Raw genomic sequence first — 16,204 nt, 5'->3', positions numbered from 1 at the left:
AGAGTTTCTATGTTCTATGTTTTCCAGACTGGATTTGTGATAAAATTTTGCAAGTTCACTGTCTGCAGTGGCTTTTAACATACAATTCTCTGAAGCATCTCAAAGTACATCCCTGCTTTCGTTCAGGGTGTTTTCAACCCAAGGCTTACATTATCTTCTTGTAGGAATGGATTTAGACACTAAGAGAGGATATATAGTCTAGTTTTTATCCTTCCTTGCTCATGTTAGTGAGATCAGCAGGGCACCATCCTTTGCAGCTTAACTTGGAAGCTAAGACAAGGTGGGTTTAACCTTCTAGAAACAATAATCCAGGGTGCTTTAAGGCAGACTGGATTTTTCTTGGTATTACTCCATTTTTTCCTCTTAAAAACAACAATCACACAGACATTGTTTTGTGGAGAAATAAAAGTAGTATTTACTTACATAATCTAGTCTTGAAGCAGCAGCTACAGCAGCGAAATGAAGGCAGGTTTAGAACTACTAAGTAAGTTACAAAAGTACAAAACACAAGTTTCAAAAATGGTGTCTGGGCTACCCAGACAGGAAGGAAGTATGTAGTATTACAGCTTCCTGCCAATGAAGACAAAGGAAGTGACCTCACAGAATTTTCTCTAGCAAATTTTACAAGAAAGCTCTAAACGTGTCAAGTGGGGGAACAAAAACAGGAAGAGAAACTGACATTGGGGCAATCTGAGAAAATATTCAAGGGGTAATTAAGAGGCTATTCATCACTCATTCCTCAACTGGAAATAGCAGGAAGCCAGGGTAGGCTTTTATTTGTCGTCCCCCCCCCAGCTACTAGCTTCTGATTAGCTAGCAAACAGAGAGGAGAGAGGGAACTGTTCTAATGGATACTACCAACAGAAGAAGAGAGCGTTCCCTTCTCTTCTCTATGCTGGTAGTGTTCAGCTAGAAAGGCTCTCACTGTGTTCTACCAGTAGAGAGAAGAGAAGACAGCATTGATCAATGGTACTTTCACAAAGAGCATGGTCCACGTAGAGGCAAAGCCACACAGACTCTCATCCTCTGGATTACTATTTTGGCAACCTTAATGATTCAAAACAAAAATTGGTTGCTAGGAGAGAAACAAACTCTTCGGTTAAACAAACAAACAAACAAAATCTGAGTATACTTGAAGGAGCGTCTCCACCCCCATCGTTCTGCCCGGACACAGAGGTCCAGCGCCGAGGGCCTTCTGGCGGTTCCCTCGCTACGAGAAGCCAAGTTACAGGTAACCAGGCAGAGGGCCTTCTCGGTAGTGGCACCCGCCCTGTGGAATGCCCTCCCACCAGAGGTCAAAGAGAACAACAATTAACAGACCTTTAGAAGGCATCTTAAGGCAGCCCTGTTTAGGGAAGCTTTTAATGTTTGATGGATTTCTGTATTTTAATGTTTTGTTGGATCCCGGACAGATGGGCGATAAATAATAATAATAATAATAATAATTATATCATCTTTTTAGCGCTTTTAGGTATGAAGTCCTCACAGATTTCATAGTATCTTAGAAAAATAGGCCTTGATCTTAAGTCAGGGGGAAAGCTGTTTTCTTCTCTCATCACCTTTGTCCATAATGTTTGGAACAACTTTGAAGAAACAGAAGAAGAGGCAGAAGAGAGAAAGGCATCAAAGGAAGCCACAGATTCATTTGAAGGAAAAATCCATAAATGTTTGTCTTATTCCAACACATCTCCATGCCCACAAAGTCTCAGAGGTGGCCCTGCCTCAATTTTTGCCAACATCTTCATGCTCTCTAGAAGGGTTTTTAGGTCTTGTTGGGGTCAGTGTGCATGTGTTAAAATTTGGTACTATTAGGTTTCATCTGGAAGCAATCCTGATGATTTCTACAAGAAAGGACATGGAGCTTTGAGATGAGGGCCAATATATTTCAGTAGCCATAACTATGCAAAGACATGGGATGATCAGAGCCACTAATCAGGAGCTGAATCCCATTTGATTCAGCATTCTGTGTGCTGCCTTCATGCTTTTCATCCATGGTATACTCCTCTTGGAGCTCCTGCTCCATGTGTCTTAGGATAGTCTTGGACAGAAAGTGCTTGTCATTTTCTTCTGAATCTGGAAAAACAAAACCATAGGAGAATGTGAAGCCTTGCAGCTAACTGCTAGAAGAGCACTCTCAGTTGCATCAAGACAGTGTTATCTTTTCAAGTCTATCTATCACTCCCCTGATTTGATTTGCTTTTGCCTCAGAAACTTTAGGTAGCGTATGCGGTAAAGATCTATATATCAACACCACCATCCTGGTGGAGCTGCAGCCCTTGAATTGCCAACCGCACCAACAATCATTCCCAGAAGCTGCCTAGATCTCTAAGGTGGATCTATAGCATGATGAAGATCTCACAATATGCTTGCAGGAAGCCCGAGTATAGAACTCGCATGTCAGAAAAGCCTCATTCACTCTGCAGCAGGTGGTCTCAAAATTTTGTCACAGCAAGCAATCCCTAAACTAAAAAAACAATGATGTTGACTTCCGTCTATGTGTTTCAAGGGCAATCTTTTCCACTCATTTACAAAGTTAAAAACCAAAATGCTTTAATCGTACATTATATTCATGCTAATTTTTTTTTACTGCCACTGCCTCAATGGAGGATATCCAGCAAGGGGTCTTCCTTTCTAGAAGGTTTTTCTGTCTTACCCAAACACTGTACAGTGGTACCTCGGTTTATGAACACAATTGGTTCCGGAAGTCTGTTCATAAACTGAAGCGTTCATAAACTGAAGTGAACTTTCCCATTGAAAGTAATGGAAAGTGGATTAATCTGTTCCAGACGGTCCGCGGAGTACTTAAACTGAAGCGTTCATAAACTGAAGCAAACTTTCCCATTGAAAGTAATGGAAAGTGAATTAATCCGTTCCAGATGGGTCCGCAGCGTTCGTAAACCGAAAGTTCGTAAACCGAGGTGTTCATAAACCGAGGTTCCACTGTATAGGTAATAACCTATATCTTATCACATGGTTGAGAAATCCCTTGTGCACTTTTGTTTTGTCATAATATAGGTATGTCTGCCATCCTTCCACTTAGTTTTCTTTGGAAATCACTCGCAGATTCTCCCCATGCAGCTTTGTGCCACTTCAGATTACCTTTCCTTTCTTATCAAATTCTTTTCTTTAATTGTCAAGTCTTTTTCTCAGGTTTCTCTAGCCCCCCCCCCTCCAGTCTTGATCTGTTTCCAGGGGTGCTGTCGCTACTCGAGTCATGACCCGGCTTTCTGTCTCAGGAGGAGTTTGGGCCCCTTGTGCTCTGTCTCTACCCTCTCCACACCCTTTCCAAAGTCTTTGGCTCTGTCAGTGGTTTGGTAGGGAGACCGATCAGCCCTGGGGGGGGGGGCTTTTAGAGGCTCCAGTTTATCTCCAGAGCTTTTGGGGAGATGTGGAGGCCACACTTTACTCCCCTCTCCCTCTGCAGTAGCCCGATCTCACTCAGAGCAAGCGCAATGAGCTGGGATCACTTTGTGTGGTCGGCCGGAAGCCTGAGTTTTTCATATACAGTATGTTATCTCATTAAAAAAGTTGCCTTGTTCTTATCAAGGGAAATTCCAAAGGCAAAAATGAAATATGCCAGAATATAAAAAGGTAAAGGGCACTGAAGCCTTTTGCAGATAATCAGGGTTAAGGTAAAGGTAAAGAGACCCCTGACCATTAGGTCCAGTCGTGACCAACTCTGGAATTGCGGCGCTCATCTTGCATTATTGGCCGAGGGAGCCGGCGTACAGCTTCCAGGTCATGTGGCCAGCATGACAAAGCCGCTTCTGGCAAACCAGAGCAGCACACGGAAATGCTGTTTACCTTTCCGCTGTAGCGGTTCCTATTTATCTACTTGCACTTTGACGTGCTTTTGAACTGCTAGGTTGGCAGGAGCTGGGACCGAGCAACGGGAGCTCACCCCGTCACAGGGATTCGAACCGCCAACCTTCTGATCAGCAAGCCCTAGGCTCAGTGGTGTAACCCACAGCGCCACCTGGGTCCCATGCCAGAATATACAGTTGAATTTTCATCAAATACAGTAGATACAGTCAAGGGGGGGGGAAGGTAAAGGTAAAAGACCCCTGGGCGGTTAAGTCCAGTCAAAGGTGACGATGGGGTTGCGGCACTCATCTCGCTTTTGAGGACAAGGGAGCCGGCGTTTGTCCACAGTCAGCTTTCCGGGTCATGTGGCCAACATGACCAAACCACTTCTGGCACAACGGAACACCGTGACGGAAGCCAGAGCGCATGGAAACACCGTTTACCTCCCTGCTATAGCAGTACCTATGTATCTACTTGGACTTTTTGGTGTGCTTTCGAACTGCTAGGTTGGTAGGAGCTGGGACAGAGCAATGGGAGCTCACCCTGTTGCGGGGATTCGAACTGCCAACCTTCCAACCAGCAAGCCCATGAGGCTCAGTGGTTTAGACCACAATGCCACCCGCTCCCTAGATTCATGGAAAGCAGTAGCATTGAGTAGTGATTTCAGCACTGTTTATGACTCATTAACTGCTCAAAGCGAATGTACATTTATTTGCAAAAAGTATTCATGTATCTCAGTAAAGCACAAGCTTGTATGAAAATGTATCTATGTGGCACACAAAATCTTAATTTAAAACCAAAACCACATAACAAATGCCACTCCAATTCCAAAGGTAAAAACTATACATTCTCTTTTCAGAAAGTGGGCTTTCTCACTCAATAATCAAATGTTTGATTACAAAAATGTTTTGCAGAATTCAGCTGAGAAAACAAAGGTGAATCCATTCTGAGTGCAAGCCACCCCCGCATATCTTCCTTATTAGGTGAGGCAAGATAGAGGGAGGTCAAGTGACTACAGGTACCCAGGACAAAGATCCTTATGGCCATACTTCACTAAAAACATTGCCGTATATTCCGGTGTATAAGACGACTGGGCGTATAAGACGACCCCCAACTTTTCCAGTTAAAATATAGAGTTTGGGATATACTCACTGTATAAGAAATACGACCCGGCGTATAAGACGACCCCTGACTTTTGAGAAGATTTTCCTGGGTTAAAAGGTAGTCTTATACGCAGGAATATACTGTAATTAGATTAAGATGCTTTCCTAGATCTTTATGTGCATTTGTATTCCTATAGCCTTGCTGCTGCAGAAATCCAGCCTGAGATGAGAAGAGAATAATAAATCTATGACTTTCTAAAACCACAGACAGAAAACAGAAGAACAGAGAGGAAGCTCTTTCTGAGTTCCCAAAGCACACTGACAGGTCTTTTCTGCTGTAGAAAGAAAGGCTCTACCTGCCGCAGGATCCCATCATAGAACTAAGTTTGTAGCCTCCTCCTTGCCCCCACCACTCCAAAACAAATAGCCAGACTGTCATCCCATTTCTTACCATCATATACAATGAGCCGGCAGCAGTCAGAATATTTAGATCTCTGTAAGATTTCTTCCAGTGCTCTGCAGAAAAGCTTGACTTGTTCCAAACGGTCTTGACGGCTAAAGGCAGCACTTTCATCTTGGGACATGGCAAAGAGGGACCGCAGAGGGGTGGCATACTCCAGAACACAAAAATGTTCCTAGAGGAATGGGGAGAAAGACAATCCCAGTGTTATCAGGGTGGCATTTAGACTATTGCTTGAGGAATGGCTGGTTGCTTTCACATCAGCACTAACATTTTCAGAAGTCGAAACAAAAAATAAATAAAAAAATCCTTCCAGTAGCACCTTAGAGACCAACTAAGTTTGTCATAGATATGAGCTTTCGTGTGCATGCACACTTCTTCATCTGAGCCTATGACAAGCTTAGTTGGTCTCTAAGGTGCTACTGGAAGGAATTTTTTGTTTGTTTTTTGTTTCGACTACGTCAGACCAACACGGCTACCTACCTGTAACAATTTTCAGAAGTGTTACTTCATAATCTGTAAAAGGTGAGGGTAAAGGGGCCCCTGACCATCAGGTCCAGTCGTGTCCGACTCTGGGGTTGCGGCGCTCATCTCGCTCTATAGGCCGAGGGAGCCGGCATTTGTCCGCAGACAGCTTCCGGGTCATGTGGCCAGCATGACAAAGCTGCTTCTGGCGAACCAGAGCAGCACACGAAAACGCCGTTTACCTTCCCACCAGAGCGGTCCCTATTTATCTACTTGCACTTTGATGTGCTTTCGAACTGCTAGGTGGGCAGGAGCTGGGACCGAACAACGGGAGCTCACCCCGTTGCAGGGATTCGAACCGCCGACCTTCTGATCAGCAAGCCCTAGGCTCTGTGGTTTAACCCACAGCGCCACCTGGGTCCCTAATCTGTACCAGAACCTAAAAACCTGCATAGGAGGTGAAGATGCCCTAGTCAACCTTCCCTGGAAGATAACTATAGGGAGTGTGATCATGTCAGTTCTCCTAGACTTCTTTGTAGTTTTTGATACTTAGCAACTATGCTTTGCTTCTGAACTGATTAGTGGGCTTGAGAGTGAAGATTCTGTTTGGGGAATCCTACTCCTATCTGACTTGATGTCTCCAGAAGGTGGTGCTGGAGGTCGACAGTGATGTCTGGAGAGAATTATTCTGACGGGTTCCTGAAAAGTTTCATCTTGTCTCCCATGATATTCATAATCCGCATATAACTAATGGCAGAAGTTGTTGAGTTTCAGGCAAACTTCCTTTTTAAAATATGATGTCTGGAACTGAGAAATTGTAATAAATTCAACAGCTGTTGTCACTCTAAGACATTTTTTATTACAGAAGCATACCTCTTTGTTTTCACCCAATATCCCATAGACACTATTTTTGTAGCTTCTTTTTTTAATGCCAGCAATATCCACGTTCATTTCTGGGAGATTCTTTATGAAATGAATATGACTGTCAACCTTCTGCAGGTCATCGCACACATCACAGCTCAGGGGAATCAAGATGTGCAATTTCCAAGTCTTCTTGCAATTCAGCAAATGGGTATTGCTTTGGTTGAACTCTCTAATCCGATCTTTGAGGCCTTCAAAACAAAACCGCATTAAGGAAAGACAGTTGGGGTGGAGACAGTAACATTACATTAGTTCTTTAAGAAGCTCCTCACTTTCTCTATAGCCAGGGATGGGAATCTGCAGAGCACCTGTACATATGGAATGGAATTCTGTACCGTTTGTCACATTCTCCCACTCATGGCTACAAACCCCAAAATAGGAGAATCTGACAAATGGTACAGAATTCCTACACTGATGTAAATGGGAAAACACAAATACTGTATGCAGAAGTTCCTTGCACGAGTTCTATCTGCCTAAGCATATACAGTGGTACCTCAGGTTACAGACGCTTCAGGTTACAGACTCCGCTAACCCAGAAATAGTACCTCGGGTTAAGAACTTTGCTTCAGGATGAGAACAGAAATTGTGGCGCAGTGGCAGTGGGAGGCCCCATTAGCTAAAGTGGTGCTTCAGGTTAAGAACAGTTTCAGGTTAAGAACGGACCTCCAGAATGAATTAAGTTCTTAACCAGAGGTACAACTATACTCATGACAAGTGCTTTTTTTCTTTTAAAAAAAATGTTTACGGGTACTCTGATTTCCCTACTCATATTGAAATACTGCCCCTCAATGTGGCCTAACTTAGATTCACAAAATGTTTAGGGGTATGTGTACCCCCAGAAAAAAAGCACTGCTCAAGACACTGCAGTCTACAGAAAACAGGCATTTTCTGCTGTTGCCCCTGTGCTGTGGAGGCCTCTACCCTCTGCCCTATGCGAAGCAACCACCACCAGTTGTTTGTCTTGGGAAAGCTTCCCTTCACCCATAAGATTGCACCATGTTTTATGTGTTTGGAGTCCTCCGAATTTCTGTTTATAAATGCATAAATAAATAAATAAATAAATAAATAAATAAATAAATAAATAAATAAATCATGTGTATTGCACTGATTACAGTGGCGCTGTGGGTTAAACCACAGAGTCTAGGGCTTGCTGATCAGAAGGTCGGCAGTTCGAATCCCCGCGACGGGGTGAGCTCCCGTTTGCCCGGTCCCAGCTCCTGCCAACCTAGCAGTTCGAAAGCACGTTAAAGTGCAAGTAGATAAATAGGTACCGCTCCGGTGGGAAGGTAAACGGCATTTCCATGCGCTGCTCTGGTTCGCCAGAAGTGGCTTTATCATGCTGGTCACATGACCTGGAAGCTGTACGCCGTTGGCCAATAACGTGAGATGAGCGCCGCAACCCCAGAGTCGGTCACGACTGGACCTAATGGTCAGGGGTCTCTTTACCTTTACCTTTACCTTTACACTGATTATCTGCAAAAGGCTTTAGTGCCAATGGCATGAAGCTTCTGCGCTCCGTATGACTACATGCCCTTTCTTCCGAAACATATATCACTTTCCCAAAAGACAATGATGCACACCATTTACCCATATCTGTCCTCATATTCCACTCTTCTTTGTGTACAAGAGGGGAGCCCCAGCTGATGAAGTAATTTGATCCCAGTGACAAAGCACCACAGTAACTGCTGAGTGGATTTTATTCTACTGAACCTTTTTGGCATTTTTTCTATTTTTTGCTCTTCCATCGGATCAGAACAGGACATTGTATGGAGATTTGGAAATATAATGACTGCTGCCTTAGACTTAGTATCTAATGTAACTGTCAGGGGGACGCCCTACAGAGAGCCGCTCCCTGTCATCCGGACAAGCTCCTCACCCAGCGTCAGCACAAGCAGCAAGTCAGGAGAAAGGAATGAGGAAGTGAGCGGGGAGGAGAGAGGGCTCTGTCAGGTATCGGAGCAGAGAGGGCCAGGGGAGGAGGAGTCTGGAGAGATGTCAGACACAGGGCCGCCAGAAAGGAGATCGTTCCCAGGGCAGTCTCGAGCAGGTCAGGCGCCCTGGCGCTGAGGCGCAGAGATCGCTCTGGCGCCCCCACCCTCGCCCACCTGCCGGCCCGGCACCCTAGCACCCCGCGTCACCAGGACTATACCTAGAGCCAGCCCTGACCGTTCCCTCCGATGCCCAAATTGAGGCACACGCCCACCCGTAAGGCCAAGGGGCGGTGCTTTGGGGTGCCCAGGCTTTTATGCTGGGCGAGACCCCGGAAGAAGCCATTGCGGGATTCTGACACGGACTAGGCAGTCATGTTTGCTGAGATCTTTGCACTGTAAATAATATGCACAATAAAACTCTGAAAGACAAGACGGAGTGGAGCGTCTTTACTCAAGAGTAGCCGCAAACACCTCTGACTGCTTCTGTGGTGGGAATCCACCACAATACCAAAATAAAAAATTCATGCTATAACTTACTAGTGTATACATGTTGAATCTGAATTTCTTTGGTACAGAATTCTGGATATTATAATTCATTTTATATCCCTGGCTAATGGATAAGACCACTCACAATGGATACTTACCAGGCAAAATGAGTTTTAAATACCCAACGTAATATGACCAGGCAAGTCCTTGTGCTACATTGCAGTTGTTTCTTTCATACATTTCAGAAACCTCGGCAGCTGATGGATGCTGCAGATGGAAAGGAAAAAGCTGTGATCATATGTTACCATGTGCAAAGCACAGCTCTCATCCCACCTCAATTAACTTTGTTATAAAGCTCAGGGGAAAGCAGAACCTAGATCTGGGACAGCAACTTACTGCACAAGAATCATACAAATACATGTTAAAAAGCCACTTCCCAACACTCTGCCACTCTAGTCACATGACTACTCAGTTGTAGAATGGACTCATATTTAGATGGACCACCTTTAAGGTTCGGAGGGCCTTGCAAAGATTGATAGGTTAAACAGGCACCCCCAAACTTCGGCCCTCCAGATGTTTTGGACTTCAATTCCCACCGTCCCTTACCACTGGTCCTGTTAGTTAGGGATCATGGGAGTTGTAGGCCAAAACATCTGGAGGGCCGCAGTTTGGGGATGCCTGGGTTAAGACTTGCACCTAGGACAGGGCCCACATATTATAGGGTTCCTGAAAAGTGTAACTTGATTCATTTACAGTATTTAGATACATTTAATACAGCTCTTCCACAAAGCTCAAAGCAATTTACATGAAACAGCAAGGAATCAACTATTAAATTGCTATTGGTGGCAAATGAATTAAAAGATTGCTTAATGACCCATGATTGCTACCTGGAGGTCAAAGACAAAGTTTAAAAGTTGGCAGAAGCACACAATGATCAGGTTCCGACACACTGGAAGGCCAGTTTCTTTGAGGAGATGCAGGTAGGCTACTCCACACAGCAGGAGAAATAGGAAAGAGCGTTTGCGTAGCTCTAGGCAAGCATTTAGGGCCCTTAAGTAGCTCCCATGATACCTACAGGAAAGAAATGGATGAGATGATATAATGTGACAGAACAACACAAAGTACCCTCCTCTCTGAGACCACTGTGTTTTGCGGGGATGAGCCAAACATCCTATTACAACCTCCTTTGACCCCAAGTATCTCAGTATTCTGTGTGCTTACTCTCCACACATCTGAAAAGGTCTACAAATCCTTGCAAACAGCAGGCAGGCATGTTGTCACTGGTGAGTGTCACTGACACTCTAGTGTCAGAGTGTGGGGAACCTAATGTCATGGACCAGAAAACCAGTGCTCATCCATGGAGATGTAGACCTAGAGGGCAGCACTGAAGTGAAAAAAATGTGGCTTCAGGGGTGAAAGCGATGATCTGTCAGAGCTGTGCTTGAGTGATGAAAATGGTCTCTTCCTTGGAACTCTGTTCCAACCCAGTTTTATCACTCCAGGTATTGGTGCATATATAGAAGAGAGTGAGAGAGAGAGCAGAATTATTGGATGCCAAGTTTGGGATAAGTATTATCTGGTGAGAGAACCCCAGCAGAGATTTAAAGTCACAAAAGATGCAAAAAGTAAAGTGTGGAAATATAGGCTATTAGACTTTTTAAAATATGTGCCCTTCCAAGTGAGTTCCAAAATGTCCCCTTTAAAGTTCCTTAAAAAGTTTCCCTCTTTCCCCAGCATAGGAAAAGACCACACATTTGGTAAGTTAAAAAAATGGCTTACTTACAAACTCTTCAAAGGCCAGGTTCATGGGCTTCAAAGAAAACTTGGCTTAGTTGCAAAGTGGTGAAAGTCGGGGGGGGGAGGTTTCAACTGGAAAATGGGGGGGACGTCGTTCCAGCACCTTTTAAAATTAATTATTTTCCCCCTTCTGCTTACCCAGTAAAGGAAGTCCCCTGACTGATTGATCCACCGAATCACCATTGGAGTCCCTTTCCTGTGGTTCTATGAAGGAAATCCCACCCACTCTTCCTTCCTGCCCAGTGCTCCTTTTGCCCGAGATTGAAATGGCTGCCTGGTGCCTGAGTGAACTGCTGCAGCTGGCATCGCTGCACGGGTCAGCTGCCTGGCACTGTGGGTGCAGCAGGGGAAATGTCTCCTCGCTGCCTTCCAACACTTCATCTCTGCCCTGTGCCTGCCCTGCCCGATTTACTCTTGCAAGGCTTCCTCCTCTCCTGCATCTGCTGCAGTTGGACAGAGCCAGAGCGAGGGAGGGAGGGATGCAGCAGCCGTAGCAAGCAGCTCAGGCACCTGGGGAAGGCATGGGGCAGGGCGCACTGCTGGAACTGTCCCTCCCAGCACCCTCCACCTGGAGGGCTGCTGAGCAGGACGCAGTGTGCTTGGCTGGCTCAGCGCTGTTCACAAAAGCAGCGCAGGGGCCAGGGCCTGAACCGCCATGTTCCTGCAGGGCGCCTTGCAGTTGGCGGCTGAGAAGGCGGCGGCGGGCAGATGTCAGCCCCATGCTGCCTTCTCAGGTGCCCGAGCCACCGCATCACTCCCAGGAGAGATCCGAGGCTTGGGTGTGCTGCCGGCGGGGTAGTTGCATCCCTTCCAGCCACCCTCTGGCAGCTGGAGGCTGAGAAATGCAGCTGCCCAGTGCGCTGGGAGTTGAGCCCTGGGCCATGCTGGTTTGGGGCTGAGCTTCTCATGTAGACTGGGAGGTGAACAATAGGCTTAGTAACCTATATCCTCCCAAGTTATGGGAAGTGGACATAGCTAAGCCTGGCAAGAAAGCTTACTCTATGGCTGTTATGTACTGAGCTGAATCATAGAACAATAGGATCCAGAATCAGCAGTCTGATTGGTCCGCAGGAGCCACCCAATCCAACTCCAGGTGGAAGTGAATCTGCAACCTGATTGGCCTGCAGGAGCAGCCAATCAGGCGGCTGGCAGAAATGAATCCGCAACCTGATTGGCCTGTAGGAGCAGCCAATCAGGCTGCTGGCAGAAGTCAATCCACAAACTGATTGGCCCACAGGTGTAGCCCTGAAGTAGCCAATCACACAAAGCCCATTGTGTAAATAATGTATATAAGCAGATGGTTTTGGGAAAAGGGCATTCTTCTCTTCTTCTCCTTGATGACTACGAGCTGAATAAAGAGCATGAAATTCACTCTCGACTCCGAGTATATTTCAATGGCCTTAACCCCTTCATTAAGCATGTTGGTTATATGAGGCTGGTAATCCCACACCTTAGTCTACTAGGTATCCAAGTTCTCCTGGGTCTGATGTGGTTCAAACTACCAGAGAGAAAATATTTTAGAAGGATTCACCTTAGGAGTACCATCAGTGCAATGAGAACTTCCACTTGCACAACTGGGCTCTCCCCTCCTCCCCTGGGCCGCCTGGTGCCTCTAAAATCAGGTGGACCCCCAAACAAGCACACAAGGGGAGGGGAGGAGGAATCTGGTAAGCTGCAACGCTTGTGCTGAAGAGATTTTCACTACAGCGTGGCGCTGAATTCCATCCAGAGCTTTTAGCACTAAACTTCCCGGACATTAACATGGGGAGCGAGGCCAAATTCAGCATCCTAAAACTAATAACAATATATATCTCACTACCCATCCTCTTTTTATATTCAGCTTCCCCCTGCCTTTCTTCCTTCTCAGATCTTTGCTGCTACCAAGCAAGGACCAAGCCTCGTTGGGTGAGTGTTCACCTCAAGGCTTATCATCCCTCCATTTCTCTTGTCTGGTCCTACTACTGCCAATCAGCTGGCTTTTGGTGTGCTTGAACGACCACTGTCATCACCACGCCATCCTGCAAACATCCCTCAGTATGTCCCATTATTTCAGCAGCTTTATCACCTGGATGTCACATGACGCAGCTCTTCTGCGAAGTTGCAGGCCCCCTGACACAGTGCTCCAACCTGCAGGGCTGTGAAATGGATGACAATGTGATGGAAGACAAGGTCTAGGCTTTGCTCCGTGAGGCACAGGAAACATACACACAGGGCAAGGAAGAGGTAGCTCACATGCCGAGCTCGATTTCCCCGAGGTCTGGGGATAAGAGAGGGAGATACGTTGCTAGGTTGTTCCTCCTTATAAGGCATCACACCTGCAACACATACAAAATCACAAATTAGCCTTCTTATCAAGTGGGTGCTCAGCAGACAGCTCCCATCTCTAGCTCCTCAAAGTGAGATAACCAAGTAAATGTAAATCCTCAGACAATAGCTTAGAGCAGAGGTTCTCAACCAGTGTGCCAGGGCACCCTGTGGTCCTTGAATGATGGTCAGGGGTGCCATAGGCAACACTGGCCTTGTCCCTCTTTCCTTCCCTCCCTTCTCTGGTGCCCTCTCACTTCTCCTCCTCCCAAAGACTTGCACGACAGTTTGTTGCAGCAGCTGCCCTGGCTTAAAGCTCAGCAGCTGAATGGTGCCTCCGGGGCTGGCCAGGGGTTGCTTCCCAGGCCCTGTGGGGCAGTGTGAGGAGGCACCTCTCTTTGGGACTCTGAGGTTGCGGTGCTCATCTCGCGTTATTGGCCGAGGGAACCGGCGTACAGCTTCCAGGTCATGTGGCCAGCATGACAAAGCCGCTTCTGGCGAACCAGAGCAGCGCACGGAAACACCGTTTACCTTCCCGCTGTAGCGGTACCTATTTATCTACTTGCACTTCGAGGTGCTTTCGAACTGCTAGGTTGGCAGGAGCAGGGACCGAACAACGGGAGCTCACCCCGTCACAGGGATTTGAACCGCCAACCTTATGATCGGCAAGCCCTAGGCTCAGTGGTTTAACCCACAGCGGCACCCGCGTCCCTAAGCATCTGGATAGGTTGGTCTAAACAGGAATGTTTTTAGCATAATAACAATAATAATAATAATAATAATAATAATAATAATAATAATAATAATAATAATGGCTTGCCTCCTTCACTGCTATTTCATTCACACAACAGACTTTCACTTTCACTTTCACACTGGAACCTTCCTCTCCTCCACAGCCCCAACCTCAAAATCTGCTCTAGGTGGTTGGGGGACCCTCCAGAGCAGATTTTGGGAACACAGATGATGAGGAAAAGAAGCGGAAGTCTTGCAGCACAAGCAGAAATCCATCCCTGCAGCATCTAGTACAACTGAATAATATTGGTGGCATTGGCCTTTCTCCAAACCCAGCTACTCCTAAATCGATCCCCTCACAAATAACTCGTCCAGATTGCCATTTCAGCAGCAAGTTAATCGGCAGCCTCCCTGCAAGCAGATCTCCTTGAAAGGCTGGGCTCCATCAGCCCATGCTTCTAGGCTGGAACCCTTCCAAACAACCAGATGCCTGGAAGCAGGAGAAATGTTCAGCTCATTTTGCAGCCCAGAACCAACACTGGCAAATAATCAGTAGCCATTCTACCCTGCCCAGAAGAGGTGGATGGGGGAACTCCATTCAGCAACACTCACCTGTCTGTTGAAGCAGTGTTGCGAGGAAGGTCTCGCTTCCTGATGTTTTCAGCCTGCTTCTGTTCTGTGGCTGTGGGTGGTTCCTGGGCAGCGGGTTTTTTTTATTACAAAATTGCAGCTTAGGCAATTTGAAGTAGAAAAGATCTCTGATTCGTCAGCTGAGAAACGTACGAATCAGTAAGACACAAAAATGAGGAAGGGTGGTGGTTTTTTTTGTAATGAATAATTTGTAACTGAAAAGGATGGTTTCGACAATAATGAAAGTAAAACTAGGAAATGGAACCTGTCCAATTCCAGCGCCTCATCATAAGAACTCCATGAATCAAGAGGATTAGCTAACTCCGTTGTGCTCCCTCACCACTCTTTAAAAAGACTACAGTGGTACCTCGGGTTAAGAACTTAATTCATTCTGGAGGTCTGTTCTTAACCTGAAACTGTTCTTAACCTGAGATACCACTTTAGCTAATAGGGCCTCCCGCTCCTGCTGCACGATTTCTGTTCTCATCCTGAAGCAAAGTTCTTAACCCAAGGGACTATTTTTGCGTTAGCGGAGTCTGTAACCTGAAGCGTCTGTAACACGAAGTACCACTGTAGATGCACTAGCTAGGGAACAAAGATTTCCCCATAGGGAGCTGTACAACACAGCAAGGCCTGTTCAATACACCAGGGGACAGCAACCTTTTTCAGCTGTGGGCCGGTCCACTGTCCCTCAGAACATGTGGTGGGCCGGACTATATTTTTTTTTGGGGGGGGGAATATGACCAAATTCCTATGCCCCACAAATAACCCAGAGGTGCATTTTAAATAAAAGCACACATTCTGCTCTTATAAAAACACCAGGCAGGCCCCACAAATAACCCAGAGATGCATTTTAAATAAAAGGACACATTCTACTCATGCAAAAACACGCTGATTCCCAGACCATCTGCGGGCCTTAGTTTGCACCCCTGCCCTACACTGTGCTTGCTTGCTTGCTTATTTATTTAATTTTTCAATATAACCATTCAAATCAGTTTTCCACTTTTACATTAATCAAACATTTACTCTGAATTTATCTTAGTGCTGCTAGCGTTTTCAGCTGTATGTTGTTGTTTAGTCGTTTAGTCGTGTCCGACTCTTCGTGACCCCATGGACCATAGCACACCAGGCACTCCTGTCTTGCACTGCTTCCCGCAGTTTGGTCAAACTCATGTTCATAGCTTCGAGAACACTGTCCAACCATCTCGTCCTCTGTCGTCCCCTTCTCCTAGTGCCCTCAATCTTTCCCAACATCTGGGTCTTTTCCAAGGATTCTTCTCTTCTCATGAGGTGGCCAAAGTATTGGAGCCTCAGCTTCACGATCTGTCCTTCCAGGGAGCACTCAGGGCTGATTTCCTTCAGAATGGATAGGTTTGATCTTCTTGCAGTCCATGGGACTCTCAAGAGTCTCCTCCAGCACCATAATTCAAAAGCATCAATTCTTTGGCGATCAGCCTTCTTCATGGTCCAGCTCTCACTTCCATACATCACTACTGGGAAAACCATAGCTTTAACTATACGGACCTTTGTCGGCAAGGTGATGTCTCTGCTTTTTAAGATGCTGTCTAGGT

At 46.1% G+C, this 16,204-nt stretch overlaps 1 protein-coding gene across 1 annotated transcript; it reads right to left on the bottom strand.

Moving 5' to 3' along the window:
- Positions 1 to 35: 35 nt before the first annotated feature.
- STING1 (stimulator of interferon response cGAMP interactor 1) lies at positions 36 to 15,947 on the bottom strand. Its single transcript, XM_035103543.2, has 7 exons — positions 14,616 to 15,947; positions 13,033 to 13,282; positions 10,058 to 10,241; positions 9,329 to 9,437; positions 6,706 to 6,944; positions 5,359 to 5,542; positions 36 to 2,073 (listed from the first exon to the last, which is right to left on the bottom strand). Exons 2-7 carry the CDS (start codon positions 13,275 to 13,277, stop codon positions 1,886 to 1,888), a joined length of 1,149 nt encoding a protein of 382 aa, XP_034959434.2. The 5' UTR covers positions 13,278 to 13,282; positions 14,616 to 15,947; the 3' UTR covers positions 36 to 1,885.
- Between the last annotated feature and the right edge of the window lie 257 nt (positions 15,948 to 16,204).

Source organism: Zootoca vivipara, chromosome 8, assembly GCF_963506605.1.
Source record: "Zootoca vivipara chromosome 8, rZooViv1.1, whole genome shotgun sequence".
Classification (NCBI taxonomy): Eukaryota; Metazoa; Chordata; class Lepidosauria; order Squamata; family Lacertidae; genus Zootoca; species Zootoca vivipara.
This window is presented reverse-complemented; position numbering and strand designations above follow the sequence as displayed.